We start from the raw sequence: 25909 nt of genomic DNA on the forward strand, positions 1-25909 counted from the left end.
ATTTATTGAGCGCTTACTGTGTGCAGAGCACTGTACTAAGTGCTTGGGAAGTACAAGTTGGCAACATATAGAGATAGTCCCTACCCAACAGTGGGCTCACAGTCTAAAATGCAGTTGTGAATAAATTAAACCAGATATAAAACTCTCGATTAAATATTACACCCGAAGCTAATGCAGTTGGGAACTTTTAAAAAATAGCACCGAGAAAACTTAATCTCCAAATAGGTTTCTTATTACTACAGAGTCCTGGTATTTTGGTGCTGGTGTCCACCACTGATATGACAATTGTCTATTGTAGTTCTAACTCCAGTATCCTACTAAGGCCTTTCCTCCTCTAATGTGGGTGCTTTCTGCAGACATAATGCCATGTTTTACCACCTCATAATAATAATAATGGTATTTGTTAAGTGCTTACTATGTGCCAAGCACTGTTCTAAGGGCTGAGGTAGATACAAGGTCATCAGGTTGTTCCACATGGGACTCACCATTTTAATCCCCATTTTACAGATGAGGTAACTGAGGCACAGAGAAGGTAAGTGACTTGCCCAAAGTCACACAGCTGATAAGTGGCAGAGCCGGGATTAGAACGCATGACCTCTGGCTCCCAAGCCCGTGCTCTTTCCACTGAGCCACGCTGCATAAAAATTCAGAATCCACTCCGTGGAACCACACGTGCTTTGTGAAACCTCAGAATGCCCAGGTCAACTTGGAGTTATTGGACTATGCTCTGATGGTGTGTTGGTTTGCTGGTAATAATAATTGTGGTATTTGTTAAGTGCTTGCTATATGCCAGGCACTGTACTAAGTTCTGGGGTGGTTACAAGCTGGTGTACACTTAAATATATCTCCCCCATCAGTAGTGTGGAGTTGATGGCATATTTTCAGTCTATTGGTGTATATATTAACCTGGATCAAGGCAAAACTCTAGCTAGTACAAAATCAAATATATTAATTAATCAGTTGTATTCATTGAGTGTTTACTAGGTACTAAACACTTGGGAGAGTACACTATAACAGAGTCAGTAGACACATTCCTTGCCCACAGTGAGCTTACTCCCCTCAGTGTATTCAGGTCTTCCATTCTCTAGTTGAAAATAGGTCAATTTGGTAAGATTGTCCTTTAAAAACCATGTTGGTTATTAGCCAGTCCTCTGGTATGGTGTTTACAAATACATTTTTTAATCATTTCTTTTTGTTATCTTTCCAGGGATTGACTTTAAGACCTTAAATTCCAGAGTAATCCTTTAAAAAAAAATTAGGCACTATGTTTGCCCTTTTCCATCCTTGAGCACCACTGTTTCTCAAAAATAATATTTGCTAATTATTTTTGATAATTCTTAATTGCTTTGAATACATTTGATTAGGGACAGCTCGTATAAACCTACCAGTTTATTTAAATAAAGCCTGAAGCCTTATTTAGTGGCATCATTCATTCATTCATATTTATTTAGCACTTGGGAGAGTAGAATTTAACAATAAACGGACACATTCCCTCCCCACAATCAGTGATCAAGATTTTCTTCACATCTAAACAAAGGGGTAATGTTTTCTTCCATTTCATTTCCATTTGTTTCTTATTTCAGGGTATTGTAACTACGGTTTTCCCAAACCTACAAATGTTACCTTCTCATCCTTAAACATGAAGAATGTTCTTCATTGGAAACCACCAGAAGGCCTAGGAGTTGAAGTAGTTTATACAGTACAATATTATATGTAAGTGTTTCTTTTATCCCTTTTTCCATTTCACGGGTTTATTGCTTGGAAGTTCCTCTGGCAGCAAGGAAAAGGAAAATACACTCTGTGGAAATTGAGGGTTTGGAGAAAAGAACTTAAGAGTTCAGGAATGAGAAATGAAATAGCTTAAATTTAAAGTTGGTATCATTTTAGATAAAGTTAACCTGGTGTGGAGAGGTTTTCTACTCTGATGAGACAAGGAATGCTGATCTGCCCCCTGGAGGAATTAATTGTGAAAGGTTGTAGTTAACAAAATATTTTGGATTAGTAAAAACATTGAAAAATATATAGGGTACAGAGATGAACTGAAATTCACATTATCCGTGTGTCTTTTTGAAATTTTTAATCCAAAACTTTGTAGTAAAAGCCACTCACTGGGAAGAGACACAGGCTTGTGCTTCTTGGGGAATGACTGAAATGTAAATTCCATTCCATGCTCTGTTTCCCTGTCATTTCAAACTCTTTCTTCAAGTTTTCCTTGAGGAATGGGAAAATAGCTCTCAGATTCCAAAATTGAAAGCAGCTCTTTATTTCTCAAAGTTGAGCAGCAAGCACCTCATTTTGCCATTATGGGGAGTAACCGATCTTGCCCGGCGCTTTCAAAGTTACTTCCGAAAAAGTTCCCCTCTGCCACTGTTTCAAGGCTGAGGGCAGTTTTGATTGCACAATTTCTAAAAAAAAGAGCATCTAGATTTCTTATGTGGTGAACCAGTGTTTATGTGTCTGTGCCTGCTTCTGGGAGATATGAAGGCCCATCAGATAAGCGAGAAATCATGATAGATAGGAGGGGTGGATTTGCCTGCCAATATACATAACTACTGGCCGGGGCGGGGGTTGGGGGGTGTTGTAGCAGATATAATAACACACCGGCAATGTGTCTGACAAATGCATACCTTCGAATGTGTGACTGTTCTTATAAAGTCAGCAAAGTGGTTAGCGCAATCAAAGACAGCAAGCAGCATGGCCTTGTGGATACAGCATGATCCTAGGAGTCAGAAGGACTTGCGTTCTAATTCCAGCTCTGCCACTTGTCTGCTGTGTGATCTTGGGCAAGTCATTTAACGTTTTTGTGCCTCAGTTACTTCATTTGTAAAATAAGGATTAAGACCATGACCCCTATGTGGGACATAGACTGTGTCCAACCTGACTAGCTTGTATCTGCCCCAGAACTTAGTATAATGCCTGACACATAGTAAATGCTTAACAAATTCCATAAAGAAAAATACAGCAGATAGAAATTTCCCAGTTTTCATAAAGGCAAATTGCTTGCATTCAAAGCATTATTTTTTCCTATTTGGAAAACTGATTCTCAACTGAAGCAGTAGACTCCCAATATTTTGGCTAAAGAAACTTTTTTTCTGAAAATCTAATCCTTTTCTCCTATTGTTTATGGTGCCCTTTCCCTAGTTGTTTGTTCAGTTATCAGTCTAATGCGCAATGAGTCCCTCCTTGAAATACAAATATTTGTTCCAATATTTATACACATTTCAATGTAGGGCCCTTTTGCATTGCTTGTGGGCTGGCTACATTCCAGAAGTTTGGTTGGTGATCCATTTTAATAGTGAAAAGAGAAGCAGCATTGCCTAGTGGATACAGCATGGGCCTGGGAATCAGAAGGACCTGGGTTCTAATCCAGGCTCCATCATTTGTCAGCTGTGTGACCTTGGGAAAGTCACTTAACTTCTCTGTGCTCCAGTTGCCTCCTCTGTAAAATGGGGATTAAGACTGTGAGCCCCATGTGGGACCTGGACTGTGCCCAACCTGGTTAACTTGTATCTTTCCCAGTGATTAGTACAGTGCCTGGCCCAGATTAAGAGCTTAACAAAAGCCATTTAAAAAATGACTCCTAATTCACTCTAATAAAACTGCTAATGAAGTCACAATTCTTCTGTGATAAATTCAAGTCTCCTGGCCAGAAGAAGATAGGACATTTCCTAATGCTCTGTAAGCCTTTTGTCAGGCCTGGCCTTCAAAATTATGGTGTTATCACCCGCCATCTGTCACTCTCCCACCCTACTGGACTCGTCTCTCAGCTTTCTTCTTTGTCCATCCACATATCATTGAACAGCATGCTTTTAGGAGAGTAGGATGTGGTTTCAACTTTCTATTCAGTATTTTTTCCTATTCTCAACTCTTCCAACTAACCTTACTCAGTGTTCTAGTCTCTCCTGCTGCCAACCTCTTGCTCCCACCCAGCCCCCTGACCAAGAACCCCTTCCACCTTCACATCTGAAAGACCACCACGCCCCACATTTTTGAAGCCTGTCTGAAATCACATTTCCTCTGAGAGGCCTTCCCCAATTAATTTTTTATATCCCCTCCTTCCCCAACCCTGCCGCTATTGCCTGTTCTCCACTTCTGCACCACCTAAACACTTAAGACCGTTCACCTTCCTCAGGACTAACTTACATACTTTAGTAATTAAGCACTAACTCATGTATATACATGTGCTTTTCCTTCTTCCTTCTAATTTATTTTAGTGTCTGCCTCCCCTGCTAGATTATAAGATCTTTGAGGGCAGGGATCATATCTACTAATCCTATTTACCAACCGTTTAGTATTCATTCATTCAATTGTATTTATCGAGCATTTATTTACTGTGTGCAGAGCACTGTACTAAGCTCTTGAGAGAGTACAATACAACAATCAGCAGACATATTCCCTGTTGCTTAAGATAGGCACTCAATAAACATTATTTGATTGATTGATCCCTTAGTACATTGCTCTGCACACAGTAAGCGCTCAATAAATTTGATTGATTGATCCTACCCTAACCTCTTGCTCTGTCCCTTCCTTCTGCGTGGAACTCCCTCTTGCATCAAATCTGCAGGACTACTGCTCTCTCTCCATCTTCAAAGCCCTCCAAAAAAATCCCCTCCCCCAGGAGACGTTGACCCAATTAAGCTCCAGATTCCCGGATTACATCCTTACAATAGCAGCCCTCAGCATTTATGTTTCTTCACAACTCTATGCCCATTCTTGACCTGCATTATTGACCTACATTTATTTGCCTGTTTATGCTCTGATACTCCTATCAGTAGGTATATCATTCATTCTTCCCTCTCCTTTCAACTCTTTGTGAATGTCTAGTGCTTATCAATCTTTTCCATTAGATTGTGAACACTTTGACAGCAAAGACCATATTTCTTACTCAGTTGTACCTCCCAAGCACTTAGTATGGTATGCTCCCTGTGGTAGGGGTTTGATTAATTGATTAATACCTGAGTGTAGGGATTTTCGGAGCCTGACACAGAGCCTGAAATTATTTTAGGATTGTCATTAGGCCTTACAACAATGATCGCATCAAAGTAGACCCCAAAATCCATGTTTGCAGTCATCAGCATGCAATGACACCTGGAAGACAGGTGAATAGAGGGTACAAATCCAAGTGCAAGGGTAACGCAGAAGGGAGATGGAGTAGGAAAAATGAGAGCTTAGCCGGGAAAAGCCTCTTGGAGGAGTTGTAAGGATTTCCTTCAGAATTATTGAGAAGAAATGTGGCCTAGTGGAAAGAGCATAAGCTTGGGATTATTATCTTGGAGATATATATATATTATTATCCTAAATTATTAGCCTGTTTTCTAATCCTGGCTGTACCACTTGTCTGCTGTCTTAGCTTGAGAAAGTTGCTTAACTTCTCTAGGCTTCAGTTACCTCATCTGTAAAATGGGGATTCAATACTTGTTCTCCCTCCTACTTAGACTGTGAGTTTCATGTTGGACATGGACTGTGTCCAGTCTGATTATCTTGTATCTACCCAGTGTTTAGTAGAGTGCCTGGCACTTAGTAAGTGTTTAACAAATATCTTTAAAAAAATTATTGATCTTTAGGATGCTCTAATTCGATGAATTTCCATCAGATATATTCATCTACAAGGAGCTTGAAAAATTTATAAAAGTTTCATTGAATAAAATTCTCTAAATTTCTTGAGGTAATTGCTTTTCCCAGAGAAATGATTAACTGTTCTTAAAATGTAAAAGGGATCATAGCTTGCACAATAGACTAGTAACTTCCAGGTATACTTACTGAAACAAAATAAAGTACATGAAAAATTATTTTTACAGTAGTCAAGCACATAAAAATTATATGTCTTTCAAGTCATAGCATCCACATAATTCTCAGAAAAGAGATGATTATAGAAAAACTGACACATCATTCTGACCTCTAAAGCAGCAATTTCTGTAGACAAGTGAGTGCCTTCTTTATCTTGTACTCCTTAATTTTTTAGGAGAGATGGTCTTAGGTGCCATTCAGTTTTCAGTAATGTCTTTGTTTTTCTCTTTAGGCACAGTTGTTAGTTCTGGACTCATTCTCAGTTGATTAACCAAGTTCTCGTCTTTTCTTCGGGCAGATATGGTAAACACAACTGGCTTAATAAGTCAGAATGCAAGAGTATCAGTCGAACCTATTGCGATCTCTCAAGTGAAACCTATGATCATGAACATCAGTACTATGCTAGAGTCATGACTTCCTGGAAAAGAAATTGTTCTCAATGGGCAGAAACGAGACGTTTCAATCCTAAAATGAACAGTAAGTGACATAATTACAAACTGAAACTGTTAACACAGCCCCCACAGAATTTCCTTTCTCTTCCATAGACAGGTATTGACTTTGATGTCTGTACACTGACGCAAGCCAAAAGACAGCCTGGGACAAAGTGATAGACGATCCAAGGAGTGAAGAAAGGAAGAGTCTGTGCCCCAAACTGGTTGCCCCTGGGCTCTGAGATTTTTTTTTGTTTTTTTCTTAATGATATTTTTTAAGCACAAACTATGTGTCAAGTACTCTTCTAAGCACTAGGATAGGTACAAGTAAATCAAACAGAAACTCTTTACCATTGGCTTTGAAGGACTCAACCACCTTGCCCCCTCCTACCTCACTTCATTGCTCTCCTACTACAACCCAGCCTGCACATTTCATTCCTCTAATACTAACCTTAGGGGTCTCTGAGGTTCAGTCATCATTGACTACTGTTTAATGCTCAGAGGCTTTTCAGAAATTGTCATTACAGATGCATAAGGTGCATACTTTGTTTTATCAAAATGCCTCAATCAGTGGTATTGAGTGCTTACTGTATGCAGAGCACTGTACTAAGCACTTCAACACATTCAAATATCCTGTGTTTGAATGATAATTTGCCCCCATATCTCTAGTTACAGTGTTGTTTGTATCTGAAATATATAATAGAATAGGTATACATCTTTTTTTCCTTTTGAAGCACTGATTGGCCCACCAATGGTTGCTGTGTCTTCTGGTGACAAGTCCATTTCAATTACTTTGACTGCTCCAGAGAAATGGAAGAAAAATCCTGGGGACATTTCAATTCCTATGAATCAGATTTACTCCAGCCTGAAATACGATGTGTCCATTTGCAACAGAAACTCAAACAAATGGGTAAGCTGAAAAGTAAGGGTGGAACAAGGAATCTGTTTAATCTGTCACATGCTTAGTCAGCCCTCAGACAACAATGAAATGGCATACATACTCTGGTCACTGTCAAGTTTGCAAAATTAAAAAATATATCGTAGAGTGTTCTGCTCAAATATATTACAGAGCACACTGCTTGCAGATTTTCTTCTTTAGAGACCCAACTCTGCTTTGATGGGGTGTGCAACAATGCTGATGATATACTGCAATTGTTTTCATTGTTGATGTGGAGAGATTTTCCGGGAATAACTCCTCAAGAATCCAGGCTCCACAGAACCTGTTGGCTAAACTCAGAGAAAATATTGATATTAGCCTGAAATGAGAAGAAATTTGGTTAGTTAATAATAATAATAATAATAATAATGGCATTTATTAAGCGCTTACTATGTGCAAAGCATTGTTCTAAGTGCTGGAAAGGTTACAAGGTGATCAGATTGTCCCATGTGGGGCTCACAGTCTTAATCCCCATTTTACAGATTAGGGAACTGAGGCCCAGAGAAGTTAAGTAACTTGCCCAAAGTCACACAGCTGACAACTGGCGGAGCCGGGATTTGAACCCATGACCTCTGACTCCAAAGCCCGTGCTCTTTCCACTGCACCACGCTGCTTCCCCAGTAGTTCTTCAGTAATGTGGGGCTGTAGCCCTAAAGAACTTATTCGCAGAAACTCATTTTATGTTATTCATCCCCTGATTGATATCCTGTGCATGCGCAAAGCCATTTCTTCCAGGAGTGCATTACAGTTTATCTGTGCAGCTGCGTGTTTGGGGAAGATTATTCCCTAATTATTTAATAGCATTCTATCAAAAAAATGTAATGGAAACACACACCATAGAAGAACTAACTATACTCAGTGGAGAGCATCAATTAGTACTGTGTGATTAATAAATGTTCAAACCCAGTTCCTACCCATGCAATTATGTGAGTTAGCAATATTTAGAAACGACAGGACTATCTTCTGAAATGAATTGAAGTTAATCTGCAGACTCCCCTCAGAAACTGGTCTAAACAGTTGAGACAGTCTGTTGCCACCGGCAGGTTCTCTGATATTGTCTCAGTTTTTGAGAGGCACCCAAACTTTCTATAGCTGTGGTTTTAAAACCAGTGGTTTTATAAGTTCCTCCAAGAGCTTGTAGGAGTTCCCATACTTGTATGTAATTTATTTTTCCTAGAATCTAGCGTTCCAAATAGTGTACTGAATTTGCTATTTTTTTCTTCCAGTGGTCCATCCAGGTGACAAACCATACCCTGACCCTGTCGTGGCTGGAATCAGACACTACCTACTGTGTCACCGTGCAGTCATGCATCTCAGTTCCCTATCAAATTAGTGAGCCTTCAGAGGAGCAGTGTGTGACAACTTTGAAAGGTATGTAAAAACAAGGTAGCTTGCCCTAAGCAGGAAATCTTGGGTGGCCGTGTGGCCAGATGTGGCCCTCTAGACTGTAAGCTCCTTGTAGGCAGGGAATGTGTCTACCAACTCTGTTATATTGTGATAATAATAATAATAGTATTTGTTCAGCACTTACTAGGTGTCAATCACTGTTCTATGTACTGGGGTAGATCAGAGGTAATCAGGTTGTCCCAAGTGGGGCTAACAGTCTTCATCCCCATTTTACAGATGAGATAACTGAGGCACAGAGAAGTTAGGTGACTTGCCCAAAGTCACACAGCTGATAAGTGACAGAGCTGAGATTAGAACTCATGACCTCTGACTCCCAAGCCTGTGCTCTTTCCACTAAGCCATGCTACTTCTCTATACTCTCCCAACCACTTAGTAGAGCACTCTGCACACAGTAAGCACCCAATAAATATGATTGATTGGTTCATGGAAAAGAGCATAGCACTTGGAATCAGGAGACCTAGCTTCTAGTCCCAGCTCTGCCACTCACCTGCTGTATAAACTTGAGCAAGTCACTTCACTTCCCCGTGCCTCAGTTTTTTCATCTATAAAATGAGGCTACCTGCTCTTCCCTCTTAGACTGAGTCCTGAATAGGACAGGGATTGTGTCCAATATATTACTTTGACTATTCCCCAGCACTTAGCACATTTCTTGGTACATAGTAAGCACCAGATAAATGCTAAGTGATTACTTATTATTTGTACTGTTGTTGGGTAAGGACCGTCTCTTTGTACTTCCCAAGTGCTTAGTATAGTGCTCTGCACACTGTAAGCACTCAATAAATATGATTAAATGAATGAATGTAATAATAATAATCATTCAAATTGTTAGTTGGACAGCTGTAAAACCTAATCAGAGGCCAGTGTTCAGGGACTATCTGGCTCCAAAATGATTATAGTCATTTATCCTTCAACATAGAAGTTGAGTTTCTGACCACAGTTGTGAGGTTGAGTCAGGGGATGGAGCTGTCAGCAGCCAGAGTTAGGAACTAGTAAGGAGACCCTTGGTTATGGGAGGGAAATAGAGAAACCTCTGCCCTCAAAAATTCCCTCCACCCTTGCTATGTATTTATTTATGACAGAGAAAGATTAATTGGCATAGGAGAGGTCCTGGTTTTCAGTACCTGTCAGCTCTCCCAATACCACTGAAGAACTGAGGTAAGAGATGTGGGGAGGAGTTATGTTTGTGTGGACCAGAACTGGTCTTCCTCACAATTTCCTGGTTTGTTTGCTGAGAGTCAGCCCAGCCCTGACTATAGGCACAACCCTGGGTGGCTCAGTGGAATGGGGCAGTATCAAAGGAAGACCATGAAATTTGTTCCTTCTCTTAAAGAACTTAAAGTCTGAAATGCAAATGCAATATAGGAAGAAACAAAAGCCACAGGCTACAGAAGCAAAAAAAAAAACCCACGTTTCAGAGAACATGAGGAAAAACACATTTAAAAGTTATTTCAGAGTATGCAGAAGTGCTGAAGCATTAGTAAAGAACATGGGATGACTGGAGACAGTTTCATGGATGAATCCTAGGAATCTTCCTTGTACTTGGGCATCTCTCCATCTGGCTTTTTTGGACAGTTGGTTTTCTCAGCAGTAGAGCCTTTTCTCAGGCTGCTCCTGGACCAGACACATTCTGTGGTCATGTTTCAGCTCCCATTCACTTTACTGGGATGGAAACATGGAATCAAAGACACTGGGGGTCCCACTGCCCATGCTAAGGAAAGGATGCAGATAGGATAGTCCTTATCATCCCAGTTCCCAAAAACCACAGGGCAAAGACCTCCTCTGGACTGTAAGCTTCTTGTGGACAGGGTACGTGCCTCCCAACTCTGTTGCATTGTACTCTCCCAAGCTCTTGGTACAGTGTTCTGCTCACAGTAAGTGTTCAATCAATCAGTGGCATTTAATTTTTGAACACTTGAGAGAGCATATAATGAGCTTACAGTCTAGAGGTCAGCACACCATTCAATCCTCCACTTATCCTACAGTGCCACAGAACACTCTGATCCAGTAGGAGCATGATAATTTTTCTTATGTTTACAGAATCTTTGCTCATTTCTCCCTCAAGTCTGCCACTTTTCATGTGTAGCATGCCCTCTACAGCAACAGCAGCACATATGGAGGTTAATCATTTTCAGTGTGGTGGGAGAAATGGGTGTTGTTGAAATCCTAGTGTGTTCCTGAATCCATCGCATTTCCTTTAAAATTAAGTATCATGGGCCCTTGGCCAAATCAACAGCACAAAAGGCCAAGTAAAAAAAAAATAACACATTTGAAGAAATCATTTTTGTCCTAGCAAAAATGGACATTTTTTACTCACAGCTTGTTCAGTGTCCAGATGATCGAGTGAGTTGCCATTGGAAGTTTTTTAGCCAGTTGGCAGAAGAGCTAAAAACATATTAAATTAAATACTTCCAAGGGGTTCTCGTTGAGCTCAGTCCTAAAAGTTGTAACATCCTTTCTGGCCTGATCCAGATTCACCTTGATTTTAAGGCTCCTTGGGCAACCATTCAGAAGAGCTAAAAGTGAGGTCCTGACCATTTTCTGTCCTCCCTTTTTTTGGAAGAAGTTGGACATTTGGTTACCCTAGCCACATTCCAATGCACGACATTGCTTACTAGTAAGCTAATTTTAGCTGACTCTTGTTCTTTATGCTTCAGGTCCTCCTTAACTGAGTTGGGCAAAGAAGAAAGGACAGAGAGACTCATCCTCTCTCTGTGTCCACCTCTGCCAGTGCCTGTTCCTAGGAGTATCCCACATGCCCTGAACCCAGTCCCCTTCCCATGAAGGCCACAGTAGTGGACAGCATAGAGGGGACAGCGCTCAGAGACTCTCCTTTCATTCACTCATTCATTCAGTCATATTTATTGAGTGCTTATTGTGTGCAAAACACTATACTAAGCACTTGAGATGTATAATATAACAACAAACATTCCTTGCCCACAATGAACTCTCAGTAGAAAGGGGGATGCATACCTTAATATACATAAATTAATACATAATTTACAGATATATGCATATATATCTGCTGTGGAGATGGAAGGGAGGATGACTAGAGAAGCAGCGTTGCTCAGTGGAAAGAGCCTGGGCTTTGGAGTCAGAGGTCATGGGTTCAAATCCTGGCTCCGCCAATTGTCAGCTGTGTGACTTTGGGAAAGTCACTAAACTTCTCTGTGCCTCAGTTACCTCATCTGTAAAATGAGGATTAATCAATCAATTAAGACTGACTTAATACAAGACTGAATTGATACAAGATTAATCAGTCAATTAAGGGATTAAGACTGTGAGCCCCCCGTTGGTCAACCTGATCACCTTGTCACCTCCCCAGTGCTTAGAACAATGCTTTGCACATAGTAAGCACTTAATAAATGCCATTATTAGTATTGTTATTATTATTCTTTTGACTAGAGGAAGCAAGTCAGGGTGATGCAGAAGGGAGTGGGAGAAGAAGAGAGGAGGGCTTAGTCAAGGAAGACTTCTTGAAAATGTGCCTTCAGTAAGATTTTGAAGTGGCAGAGAACAATTATCTTTCTGATATAAGGCGGGAGGATGTTCCAGGCCAGAGGTAGGATAGGGGCGAGCGGTCGGTGGCGAGATAGATGAGATCAAGGTACAGTGAGAAGGTTAGTATTAGAGGAAAGAAGTGTGCGGGCTGGGTTGTAGTAAGAGAGTAGCGAGGGGCAGGGGGGCAAGGTGATTAACTGATTTAAAGCTAAGGGTGAGGAGTTTTTGTTGGATGCAGAGGTGGATTGGCAACCACTGGAGTTTCTTGAGGAGTGGGGAAACACGGTCCGAAACATGGTCTCCAGGGGTTTAGCCCCAGTGGCCTAGTGGATAGAGGATGGGCCTAGTAGCCAGAAAGATCTGGGATCTGATCCAGACTCTGCCAAATAATAATAATAACTGCAGTATTTAACTGCTGACTATGTGCCAAGCTGAGTTCTAAGCACTTGGGTTGATACAAAATAATTGGGTTGGACACAGTCCCTATCTCACATGGGGTTCACAGTCTTAATCCCCATTTTACAGATGAGGTAACTAAGGCACAGCGAAGTGAAGTGACTTGTCCAAGGTAACACAGCAGACATGTGGCAGAACCAGGATTAGAACCCACGTCTTCTGACTCTCAGGCCTTTGCTCTTTCCACAAGGTCATGCTGCTGTGTGACCTTGGGTGTCACATAATAATAATAATAATAGTAATGGCATTTGTTAAGCGCTTACTATGTGCAAAGTACTGTTCTAAGTGCTGGGGAGGATTCAAGGTGATCAGGTTGTCTCACGTGGGGCTCACAGTCTTAATCCCCATTTTACAGATGAGGGAACTGAGGCACAGAGAAGTTAAGTGACTTGCCCAAAGTCACACAGCGGACAATTGGCGGAGCTGGGATTTGAACTCATGACCTCTGACTCCCAAGCCCATGCTCTTCCCGTTGAGCCACACTGCTTCTCACATCACCCTCTGGGCCTCAGTTACCTCATCTATAAAATGGAGATTAATACTGTGAGCCCCATGTGGGACAGGGACTGTGTCCAGCCTGTTTATCCTGTGTCTACCCTAGCGCTTAGTATAGTGCCTAGCACCTAGTGACTGTTTAACAAATACCATTTAAAAAAAAAAAGTTTCACTACTGGACTCATGAGCCCTGGCCCCTCTGTGACCTTAGGCTGGGCACACTGAACAGAGCCTCAAGTGTCAGCAGCCCCCAAGAACCTCAGAAAGCCCATCCAGCCTTTCACATGCCTCTCTCTCGGTCCCATAGCCACTGCCTCTAATAATAATAACTGAACTGCGGTATTTATTACATGCTTATTATGTGCAGAACATCTCCCAAGGGGGCCACCAGCAGCAGTTAGGTGGCCTGACAGGTCAGAGCAGGGCAGAAGGTCAAAGACGCCCTAGCCTGAAGTGGCCCCTGACCCAGCGATCCATTTCCAGCCACTTTTTCCAAACCCAGATTCCCTGCTCTCTCTCCCCATTCCCATCTCCAGAGGGCTTCTGGAAGATCATCAACAGGAGCTGTGCTAGCCCCCTAGGCTCCAGCTCTCACATAAGGGGGAGAAGGACTGCTTTGGCATTCAGGGTTGAAACCCAGGGAAGCAAAATTGGCATCTTCTCCAGGGCACTGATTTGAGGCGTTCTACCCCTTCACCTCCCCTCTCAGGGTCACACCTGGAGAGTTTCCAGTACTCTACCAGTCTCACCTATGGGGAGGAGAGTCAAGTAGAGGCCTACCCATTCCACTCCTAGCTTGGCCAGTGGCTACTGAGTGAAAGGCAATCTTCTACAAGTCAAAACTCACCCACGCTGAGCAGCAGTGGCAAGGGAGAGAGTCAAGTGTGGAGATTCAAGTTTACTAAGCAGAAGGAGGCAATGGCAAGCCACTTTTGTATTTCTACCAAGCAAACTCAGTGGATCCACTACCGGAACGATTGCAGATGGAGAGCAGGACGCTCTGGGGGAGATGTGTCCGTGGTGTCACTATGGGTCGGAAATGACTCAACGGTATAAGACAGGACCACTCACCTGGAATGATGAATCAGTTTGCTATTTTCTCTGATGCACCAGTGGCACTCCATTTCAGGCATGGCTCAAGCCATCTTAGGGAGTTACTTCTCAGTGTGGCAGCTGAAAGAACTTCTGTGAGATGATCATGCCTACATATGGCCTTTGGGACACAGATAAAACCAAGAATTCACCGGGCTCTCTGTGCTGGTGAGGTGATAGATATTCCATTGATCACTTCATAATAATAATAATAATAATAATGGCATTTGTTAAGTGCTTACTATGTGCCAAGCACTGTTCTAAGCACTGGGGAGGTTTCAAGGTGATCAGGTTGTCCCACGGGGGTCTCAGATTAATCCCCATGTAACAGATGAGGGAACTGAGGCCCAAAGAAGTTAAGTGACTTTCCCAAAGTCACACAGCTGACAATTGGCAGAGCCGGGATTTGAACCCATGAGCTCTGCCTTCAAAGCCCGTGCTCTTTCCACTGGGCCACGCTGCTTCTCTCTTGCTTCATCAAGCAGCATCATGATCACTGTCTTCTTCTTAACAGATCAAGCTTCAGAGTTGACCACAAAGATAATGTTTTGGTATGTTCTGCCAGTTATCATCACAGCCTTTATCATCTCGGTGATGGGTTACCACATGTACAGATACATACGTGTTGGCAAGCAGAAACACCCTCCAAATTTGGTGAGTGCCCATATCCCATCCTGCCTGAGGGAATCATTATTTTAACTGACTGTCTTTCCAAGGAATAATGAACAGAATAAAATTGAGCGGAGAACCCAGCTCCATAAGTCCAGCATGGCTTTGGTAAATGTCCAGTTGTTGAGCACCTAAATGAAAAAACCCTTTCTGAATTAGGTGTGTTTATTGTCTCTGACAATGACTAAGCCTCACTGATGCAAGAACCACTAACGAAGCCTGGAATATGATCGAATGACCAAAAATTCATTCATTCATTCATTCATTCAATCGTATTTATTGAGCGCTTACTGCGTGCAGAGCACTGTACTAACCGCTTGGGAAGTGCAAGTTGGCAACATATAGAGATGGTCCCTACCCAACAACGGGCTCACAGTCTAGAAGGGGGAGACAGACAACAAAACAAAAAGTGTAGACAGATGTCAAAGTCGTCAGAACAAATAGAATTAAAGCTATGTGCAAATCATTAACAAAATTAATAGAATAGTAAATATGTACAAGTAAAATAAATAGGGTAATAAATCTGTACCAATATATATACAAGTACTGTGGGGAGGGGAAGGAGGTAGGGCGTGGAGGATGGGGAGGAGGAGAGGAAAAAGAGGGCTCAGTCTGAGAAGGCCTCTTGGAGGAGGTGAGCTCTCAGTAGGGCTCTGAAGGGAGGAGGAGAGCTGGTTGGCAGATGTGTGGAGGGAGGGCATTCCAGTTCAGGGGAAGGATGTGGGCCAGGGATTGACAGCAGGACAGGCGAGAATGATGTATAGTGAGGAGGTTAGCTGCAGAGGAGAGGAGGGTGCGGGCTGGGCTGTAGAGGGAAAGAAGGGAGGTGAGGTAGGAGGGGGCGAGGCGATGGAGAGCCTTGAAGCCGAGAATGAGGAGATTTTGCTTGATGCGTAGGTTGACTGGTAGCCACTGAAGATTTTTGAGGAGGGGAGTAACGTGCCCAGAGCGTTTCTGCACAAAGATGATCTGGGCAGCAGAGTGAAGTATAGACTGAAATGGGGAGAGACAGGAGGATGGGAGATCAGAGAGAAGGCTGATGCTGTAATCCAGTCGGGATAGGTTGAGAGATTGAACCAGCAAGGTAGCGGTTTGGATGGAGAGGAAAGGGCGGATCTTGGCGATGTTGTGGAGGTGAGACTGGCAGGTTTTGGTTGAATCAGCCCGTTTTGGCTGAAATGTTAGTCATTGTTAGTTGAACTAACTGAAAAGGAGGAGCAGCCATTTAAAAAGCTCAAGTATAGAAGAAAATGGTCCTAAATATTCATGTTCTGCTAAACTACTAGATATTACTCCAGATGCTGTTCATCAGGATTTTGAAGGACATATATCTCTGCAATTGGTGTTTCCACTTTAGGAGTACAGAAAAATTATATCTGGGGTGGGAAAATATTACATTTCTGTTTTCATATTGCTCTTTTAGTCAAATATTAACAATTAGCTCTCCAAATATCTTAACTAGTGGAATAGTATACGGAATGATATTCTTCACTGACTTATTTTACTAATAATCAAAGATTTTAAAGAGCAGGTTTAGAAAATGGAAGTTTCAATCAATCAGTGGGGTTTTTTTGAGTGCTTACTGTGTGCAGAGCACTATGTATTAAGCAGTTGGAAGAGTACAGTACCACAGAGTTGGTAGACACACTTCCTGCCCACAGTAAGGTTTGGTCCATACTTTATAGTTTCTATAAAATGAAATGTAATAGTGCAAAGATGACTGGCAGGTTAGCCCACTTCTAATAGGTCACTGAAGGTAAAATGCTCATTATCTTTCCTGATGCTACTGATCCAAAGAAGAAAGGAGAGTCTACCATAGGCCTAAGAGAGGCTACACCAGTCGGTGATGAGTCAGTTCATTCATTCATTCATTCAGTTGTATTTACTGAGCGTTTACCATGTGCAGAGCACTGTACTAAGCACTTGGGAAGTACAAATTGGCAACATACAGAGATGGTACCTACCCAACAATGAGCTCACAGTCAGTCTAGAATTGACAGCCACAAATGGATTTGGGCACTGGAATTGATTTTTTTTTAATCAAAGACTTGTATTGCTATGAAATGACATAATATAAAAAAAACAAGAAAAGAAACAACACCTTCCCAAGATTGGCAATCAAATCCCAGAAACATCAATCCTTTTCTGTCTCTGCTGAATTGAAGGGACTAGAGAAGGGAAACCCCCATTGTAACCATACAGCAAGTTGAATTATAAGCATGCTCTAGAAGTATAAATCATTAATTATTACTTCTATTTTTTAAATTTATGGGCAATCTTTCTGGACTTCTGTTTCTCCATTTATAGAATACGTGGAGGACAATGTTTATAAAAAAACATCAAGGCCTTCCATGAATGATTCAGAAAAAGCACAAAGAAACAGTGTTCATTTTCTGCCCACATTCAATCCTTCTCTAATCCCTGCCTGAACCACAAACCAATATCGTTACCTAGAAGTGGTTCTGCGAGGTGAGATGAATTACAGAACAGCTGCCCAAATGATCACTTGTAGCTCTGGAAAATCCTCTTGCATTCTGTATTCCTTGATAATCTGTGAAGAGAGACTTTTGGGGTTCTAATGCAGGCCATTGTGGATGTGGAGTGAGGGTTCCTGTTTTGGCTGAAAGGCCCTTGGTTCATTCATTCATTCATTCGTTCATTCATTCATTCATTCAATCGTATTTATTGAGTGCTTACTGTGTGCAGACCACTGTACTAAGCGCTTGGGCCGTACAAGTTGGCAACAGTTTGCTTCAGAACAGAGCAGCAATTGCCTTGATTACAAAATAGTGGGTTTCCAAGAACAATGTGCCATGTCAGCTAATTTCCAATTGGGTTCAATTATTTTTAAAAAGTGATAAGGATCAAAGCATTTTGTCCTTGTTTTTCAGATATTGATCTATGGAAATGGGTATGATGAGAGACTCTTTCTGCCTGCTGAAAAAATACTGGTTAACTTTATCACCATGAATATCGTGGATGATTCCAGGATTTCTCAGAAGGAAATTAACCATATGGACAATGCAAAGGACCTGAATGATCCTACTCCTGCTGAGAGCCAGGAGGACAAGGATGCTCTGGCCGAGGACCTGGAAGTAAAGCATTTGGGCTACGCTTCCCAGGCAGTGGAAATTCTGAGTGACAGAGAAGAAAATGAAAATTGGCTATCTCCGGTTCAACCTGCATCGCTTTGCCCCTCGAGGCAAAGGGATGTTGAAATTGTAGAATATGAGCTGGATGTGAGGGCTGAAGATATCTGCCCTCCACAGAAAGATCAAGAGCTGAGTTTACAGGAGGATGTGTCCACTCAAGGGAATCGACAAACTGAATCTCAGGAAACCTTGGTTAACCAAAGTCAGCCTGAGTTGGATGGGCAACTGAAGGCCAGGACCCCAAAGCCAGGTGCTCAGGAACCTCTCAAGTCAGAGGAGGCACCTGAGGATGAGGAATCGACCATAGTTGTGGACTGGGATCCCCAAACCGGCAGGTTGTGCATCCCTTCCCTGTCCGACTTCAAACCCCACGCAGAAGAATGTGAGTCTGATGAGGGTGATGGACCTGCTAAAGAAGGGCTTTTGTCAAAACTGTATGAAAAGCGGGCATCCAACAGATCAGCTGAAGGAAATGAAGCCTATCTCACACAATTCATGGAAGAGTGGGGTCTTCATGTGCAGATGGAAGAATAAACAATCATCCTTTATGAGAGCTTCTGAAAATTAATGATGCCCAGACTGGTGACTTAAAGGAAACCCAAAACCCACCTTTCTAGGGGAATTTTCCTCTACTGAAGCTTTTTTTAAAAAAATTACCGGACCAGTATTTTTTTCACAGCATTTGCATCGGATATACTGAGTATCTTTGCTGATTTTGATAAGGAGTTCATTACCAGTTAATATTTATTGATCTCCTTATTGATGAGTGGCACTGTTCTAAGTGCTCCTAGAAGTTTTATAAGGATGATCCTTCTGGAATTATATGTTACAAATGAATACTGATTTGGAAATCAGTTTTGAGGATGGCCTTGAGTAATTTCATGTGTAAATACGTCTACAAATAAATATCTGACAACTGGGAAAGGTTACCAGCCAACTGAATAATCAACAGCCATTCAGTCTTCAGATTGGGATCTAAGTAGAGCACCCAAATTCCACTTAAGGTCTAGAGTAATCAAACCTCAAATAGGCTTGGAGGATTTTAGATCATATAGATGTTGAGCTTACCATAATGCACCTGATTTTTCCCATATGCCAAGAGTGGTGTATCATTAGCCTGAAGAAGGGTGTGATCTCATCCTGCAGGCATTTAGGTGGAGATTAGAGAAAATCCTTCCTCCCGCCCACCAACTCTCCACACAGCACAGTGCATTGCGTCCAAACCCCTAATGCATAGCCATGGTAGTGAAATGCAAGCTGGAAGCATCGCCACTACAATACTGGCCTCCTTTCTAAAAGCTCCACACACCTCTCAGAGACACCTATTCCCTCCGCTTAGGCTAGGCTACGGCAAAGTACAGAGAGTTTCATTACGTGTCTATACTGAAAAATATTCTGTTGTGGAAGACTGCAGGAGTGATTTATTTGATCTGTTTCCATATATCGCCTTCATATCTAATAAATCTAAATTTTCAGATAAAAAATCAAGTACACAATTGCACTGAGAATAGCTTTCACAATTAGAGTGTAAGCTCCAAGTTAGAATGCAAACTCTTTGTGGGTAAGGAGCATGTCACGTCTTTGTTTTGTGCTTTTCTACTGTGACTTAGACTGTGACCACCCCCATGTGGGCCAAGGACTGTGTCCAATATGAATATCTTGTATCTACCCCGGAGCTACTCCCCTCTCAGGGTTGCACCTGGAGAGTTTCCAGTTCTGTTCCAGTCTCGACTACAGGAGGGAGAGTCAAGCAGAGGCATTTCCATTCCTAGCTTGGGCAGTGGCTAGTGAGTGGAAGGCAATCTGCTACAAGTCAAAACTCACCTGTGCCGGGAAGCAGCGTCATGGGAGAGAGTTGAGAGTGGAGGTTTACTGCACAGAAGGAGGAAATGGTAAACTACTTCCATATTTTTACCAAGAAAACTCTCTGGATCCACTACCAGAACGATTGCAGGTGGAGAGCGGGGCGTTCTGGGAGAGATGTGTCCATGGCATCACTATGGGTCGGCGATGACTCAATGGTATAAGACAAGACCCCAGAGCTTAGTATAATGCTTGGCCCATAGTAAGTGATTAATACTATATTTTTTTAACACTGCACCCAGTGGGTGTTCATAAATATTATTATTATTATTATTGCTATGTGTTATTACAACTACTATTGCCATTAGAACCAAAATAAATTAATTTTCCTCTAAAGAAGCTATTTAAGAGATTGTAAAAATTTCTGCAATAGGTTTCACTAACTGTTCTTCTATGGAAAAATTCCATCTTCCTTGTTTTAATTGTTTCCCAAATAATCGATTTTGCCCTCTCTTTACAAGTAGGAAGGTGGACAGAGGACATGTGGGACCAGTTTGGGTGTCAGTCAGTGGAATTTATTGAGCGCTTACTTTGTGAAGAGCACTGTATTTAAGTGCTTAGGAGTGTACAATACAACAGAGTTGATAGACACATTCCTTGCCCACAAGGAGTTTACAATCTAAGGAGTGTGTCTCAGGGGAAGGAAGGTGTCCAGAAAAATGATTAATATTGTCATAGGTGGATCTGGTTACCTTCTTTGGTGTTTTCATGGGTAAACGTGTTTCATTTAGACTAGAAATCCAATGAGTAAAGATCCAGCCTTCCTCTTTCATTTTGGTTCTGTGAATATCTGAGAATGTTAAATCCTGTTGATTATAGGCAGGTGGAGAGGCTAGTGGAGCCTCAATAAGAGAGGGGTAGGTGGAGAGGCAAGTGATGAGAGGAGTTAAAGAACAGAAATTGTGGACTGCTCCCCAAGGGAACAGTTGTTCAGAATAAATATCTGTTTTGATCAAAGGTGGCTCTCAAGGCTGAACCTTACTTTATTTCAATTAACTTCCCTCAAAAGTGACATTTCTCTTCCCATTCAACATTCCCGAGATGGAGCCATGTGGCATTGAAAAGGTTTTAAACTAAAGATCATTCTGAGGAGTTTTGTGAGCCTTTTATCCTTCTTAACATGTTAATGACAAGAAGAATTTAGTATCATTTGACTGCCATAATTATGTTCTTGCCTACTACCTAAATGAGTCCAAAAAGGAATCTCTCACTGCACTGTACAGAAAGACATTTTTATTTTTTATAAAAGAGACTAAAAAAGGCTGCTCTGAATATTTTCATCTAAAAAAGGTAAATTAAAATCAGTGCATCAGTCAACCATATAACTGTTCAGTTTTTTTACCCTCTCTTCTATCACATCTCCAATAGTTCATATCGGTAAAAAGTATCATGTTGAGTGGATGGAGTTAAATCCAATATGGTTACTTTCATAAATTTGGGTAAATGTTATTCTCACTGAATCACTGCTTTAATAATAATAATGAGAATAATTGTGGAATTTAGTGCTTACTATATCCCAGCATTGTGCTATGCACTGAGGTAGATACAGGATAATCAGATTGGACACAGTCCCTGTCCCACAGGGGTATTTAATCCCCATTTTACAGATGAAGAAATGAAGGAACAGAAAAGTTAAGTGACTTACTCTAGGTCACACAGCAAGAGAATTGAGGAACTAGGATTAGAATTCAAGTCTCCTGACTTCCAGTCTTGAACTCTTTCCACTAGGGCACACTGCTTCTCTTTAGAATAGAAGGTTTTGGATGTAGTCTGAATGGAATAAGATTTAACTAGAACTTCGAAAATGAAGTTTTATTGTGTGACACTTTGTTAAACTATGAATACCCAGGAGGCCCTACTATTCAGTACATTAAACATCCTCAAACCAAAATCTGTCATCATAACTCTTATGATTGTGGCACAGGAGGATCTGGAGTGGAGACACAAATGAACTCTCTCTACCAGTAATTTGTGTTCCACCACAAACAGTGAGAGTTCCCAAATTGGGGATTTATTCTTTTTAATATTTTTTCCACTGTTTTTTAATCGTATTTATAGATAAGCCTTTCCCCAAGGCCTTTTACTCCTCTTAGAAGAAATGGTAGTGTTCACTCTGTTAGAGCTTTAGAAATTAATCATTCTAGCCTCATAATTAAGGAGGGAGAATGGGTATATTTTCAGATTTAGATAAGTAGAGTCTATGAGGCAAAGCACACACACACACACACACACACACACACACACACACATACACACATGGACTTTTGTGCAGAGAAGTATTTACTGTATTACATGATTAATTGAATAATTAAAATTATATTTCATCTTGTTTTCCTTCAGAAAATTGGCTATACATCTAGTCTCACTTCAAAATTCTGCACACTTGTCATTGAATCTGAAAATTCTGTTTTAATTTAGGTCATACCAAACTCACCCAAAGAAATAACAGCTGCAGATATTCTTAACTTGATCTTGAAATGTAGAAGAAAGAAGAGCCCTTTTAGCCAGATTGTTTTTTAATGATACTTGTTAAGCACTTACTATGGGACAGGCACTCTATTCAGTGGGACAGGGACTGTGTACAACCTATCTTTTAACTATCCCAACACTGAGAACAGTGCTTGTCACATAATAAGCACTTAACAAATACCATTAAAAAAATCATTCAATTGAGGTATATACTGAACACCCATGTAGTGTGAAGTAGCACTAAGCACTTGGAAGAGTACAGCAGATGCTAGATACATTTCTTACCCTCAAGGAGCTCATAATATAATGAGGGAGACAGACAAAACTTATACATGAACAGTAAGAAGATATAATAAGTAATTTACATCAGGGTAAAAGGGCAGAATGTCATTGAACCTACAAATAAAAATATACAATTGTATATAAGACCTGAGGTTAGGACCAAAATACATAAATGCTAAGGCTGACTATTAATTAATTTATTAATTCAATTGTATTTACTGAGTGCTTACTGTGAGCAGAGCACTGTACTAAGCACTTGGGAAGTACAAGTGGGCAACATATAGAGACGGCCCCTACCCAACAGCAGGCTCACAGCCTAGAAGGGGGAGACAGACAACAAAACAAAGCATGTAGGCAGGTATCAAAAATGCCAGAATAAATAGAATTATAGCTATATGCACATCATTAATAAAATAGAGTAGTAAAAATGTACAAGTAAAATAAATAGAGTAATAAACATGTACAGATATATATAAGTGCTGTGGGGAGGGGAAGGAGGTAGGGCAGAGGGTGGGTGATGGGGAAGAGGAGAGGGAAAAGGGGGCTCAGTGTGGGAAGGCCTCCTGGAGGAGGTGAGCTCTCAGTAGCGCTTTAAAGGGAGGAAGAGAGCTAGTTTGGCGGATGTATGGAGGGAGGGCATTCCAGGCCAGGGGAAGGATATGGCATTTGTCAAGCAGTTCCTACATGCCGAGAATGTACTAAGCACTGGGGTAGATACTAAATAATCAGGTTGGACACAGTCCCTGTCCCACAAGGGGCTCACAATCTAAGTAAGCGGGAAAACAGGTACTGAATCCTCATTATACTGATGAGAAAACTGAAGCACAGAGAGGTTAAATGGCTTGCCCAAGGTCACACAACAGGCAAGTAGCAGAGACAGAATTAGAACCCAGGTCCAGCTCCCAGGCCTGTGTTCTTTGGGTAACACAACCTAGGTGTTTTGAATTATTTGGAGAAGTATTCCTGAACCAATAGCCTGGTCCACGCAGCTCTGCACTCTAGGGCAAGGCATTCCTCAGATACCCCCATATATTTTCCTTTAGGCTGTTCAAGTGAGACCTAGGCTGCTAAGTGGCAACTTGACTTCGGGTAATACACTTTATCCCCTGCATCTTTTCGCCACGTGGAATTTTGCATGCCTCGTTTCGTGACAGGACTTAACCATTGGAGAAATTATTAATACTGACTTCATCTCCTCATCCCATAAATCCCCTGCAATAGACAAGTTCTAATCAACTGCAAAAACGACACTGGGCCTTTTCTGCTTTTGTTATCAGGGCAGGCAATGAGACTACAATGGCTCTCCATCCTCACCGCAAGGGCATGGAAATCCTGACTAGCTTTTAATTTCATATGTAGTCATCAAAACATGAACAAACTTTCTGGAGGAGGCAATAAAAATATTTTCAAACAAAAAGTCGTGGTCAAGAGCTTGAAAAATAAAAGGGAGAGATGAATGCTAACCATTAATACACCAAATGCTATGTGAAAACTGAAGGAAAGAATGTGTGCATATTTCAGGAGGCCATTTGTAACTGCAGCCCAATCCTCAACTGGTCTGAGTACAGTATCAGTGCTTAGCTACAGATGAGTCTGAGTTTTAAATAAATGCCAGGGAAAACAGTATTTGTTCAACCCAAGGCAGATTGCTTTCCAGCAGATTAAATGTATTGAGAACATTAAACATAGTCTGTGGGATAACACAGCTGGTTATACCTGTGCTGTAAATCAAATGGAACCCTCCCATCCACACCACAATTGCTCCATTCGCTTATAATTCTTTGTAAATTTACTTGGGAGAACACTATGGCATAATTTTCTTGTGTGGTTTTATTTTCCTCTCTTTATCTTCAATAAATCATGCAATTATGGTTGTTTCACAAAAACTTTGCCCAACATTTTCATCTAGATAAATCAAATACTCATTTTAATGCTAATTCAACTTTGCCTGAATTTAAGATGACAAATGATGCCAAATCCGTTTCCATTTCCTTTCAATCCTTCATTACAAAGCTGAGGAATTCTCCATGCCATTTTTAAAAAAATATTAACTCTGTCACTGAAAGATCCCTCCTCACAGCTTTTCCAAATAAAGCAGACAATCCTGCCAACCCCTCTCAGAGGATGGCAAGGATTCTGACAGATCCATTAAATTATTTGATGAACGCTTCCCTGCAAATCTACCCATTTCAAAGGATTTCTGAAAGTCTATTTTTAGATATTTGATGGTGCTTCTAAGGTGCAAGATTGCTCTCTTTTCTTGGAAAAGGCCTTGCTAAAACTCATTCAGAACCATCCCTGGGTGACTTGGAGAGGCCTCTCAATCAATCAAGCATTTTCTGAGCACGCACTTTGTACAGAGCACTGTACTAAGTGCTTGGGTGAATATAATCTGCAAGAGTTCATAAACAGGTTCCCTGCCCACATGAATCTCTGAACAGGGGATCTTTTTGAGATCTCTGTGGGAAGCAGGCTTGATGCTCCACCTCAGAGCCAGCTGAGCACTTGTTGGTCTACTTGGGCTCTTTTATTCATTATTACTTTAGGAATTCATTATTTATTATTAATTGAATGAAATCCACTTAATCCAGTGAGGATGATTGGGCCTTATGATGATGATGATGGCGTTTATTAAGCACTTACTATGTGCAAAGCACATAGTAGAAGTGAAGTGACTTGCCCAAAGTCACACAGCTGACAGTTGGCAGAGGCAGGATTTGAACCCATGACCTCTGACTCCAAAGCTCATCCTCTTTCCACTGAGCCATTGGGAAGTATGCCTCTGGGAATTTAAGACTGGGGTTCTTGTCCCAGTTCTACCACTGCCATGTCCTGCTGTCCCTGGGAAGTCACTTAACTTCCCTTTACCTCACTTCCCTCATCTGTAAAATGGGGATAAGATCCCTGCTCTCCCTCCCTCTCAGACTATGAGCCCTAAATGGGTCAGGGACTATGTCCAATCTGATTATCTCGTGTCTCTCCTGGTGCTTAGTCCTTAGTAATGCCCATTTTAAAATATTTTTATGATTCAGTTTTTTTCTTCCCCCAATCCTCCTCCCAGCAGGACAAAACCACTCCACTGCCCTATTCAGGGCTCCTTTCAAGATGGTTGGTGCCACTTCTCTGCTGCTTCCCCTTGGATGGGCGATTTGCCAGAGAATTCCTTCAAGCTGGATCACCTGAGTACATTGCTTAGCCTGGTGGAGGCCAATTACATATTTCTTCATTTAGTCCTCAGTGGCAGATCTTGTTTCTCAACCTTTCATTCTCTTGTATGGATGCCATTTGGAATCCTTCCTGGATCCAGGAGATAGTCATATGGCTCAGATTTTGGGATTAATTGGGAGAATAGGTGAGCCATGATTAGGATT

General features: G+C 41.4%; 1 protein-coding gene and 1 non-coding gene across 2 annotated transcripts; both read left to right on the top strand.

Annotated features, from left to right (window-relative positions):
- Positions 1-1585: 1585 nt before the first annotated feature.
- On the top strand, positions 1586-19277 carry IL20RA (interleukin 20 receptor subunit alpha). The gene is made up of 6 exons (XM_038772095.1): positions 1586-1713; positions 6086-6264; positions 6953-7128; positions 8382-8526; positions 14618-14757; positions 17664-19277. The coding sequence occupies exons 1-6, from the start codon at positions 1640-1642 to the stop codon at positions 18456-18458; spliced, it is 1509 nt and encodes a 502-aa protein (XP_038628023.1). The 5' UTR covers positions 1586-1639; the 3' UTR covers positions 18459-19277.
- A 328-nt stretch (positions 19278-19605) lies between these two features.
- LOC119924367 lies at positions 19606-19738 on the top strand. Its single transcript, XR_005449113.1, has one exon. It is a non-coding gene; the product is annotated as a small nucleolar RNA SNORA7 (small nucleolar RNA).
- The last annotated feature ends 6171 nt before the right edge of the window (positions 19739-25909 follow it).

This window comes from Tachyglossus aculeatus, chromosome 2 (assembly GCF_015852505.1).
Source record: "Tachyglossus aculeatus isolate mTacAcu1 chromosome 2, mTacAcu1.pri, whole genome shotgun sequence".
NCBI classification, from domain to species: domain Eukaryota; kingdom Metazoa; phylum Chordata; class Mammalia; order Monotremata; family Tachyglossidae; genus Tachyglossus; species Tachyglossus aculeatus.

What these genes read in the sequence shown, in the direction of transcription:
- IL20RA (XM_038772095.1), top strand. Translation starts at nt 1,640, where the DNA reads ATGAAGAATGTTCTTCATTGGAAACCACCAGAAGGCCTAGGAGTTGAA. An exon ending in TTTCAATCCTAAAATGAACA is followed by an intron (nt 6,265 to 6,952) that starts GTAAGTGACATA and finishes TTCCTTTTGAAG; the next exon opens with CACTGATTGGCCCACCAATG. An exon ending in ACAGAAACTCAAACAAATGG is followed by an intron (nt 7,129 to 8,381) that starts GTAAGCTGAAAA and finishes TTTTTCTTCCAG; the next exon opens with TGGTCCATCCAGGTGACAAA.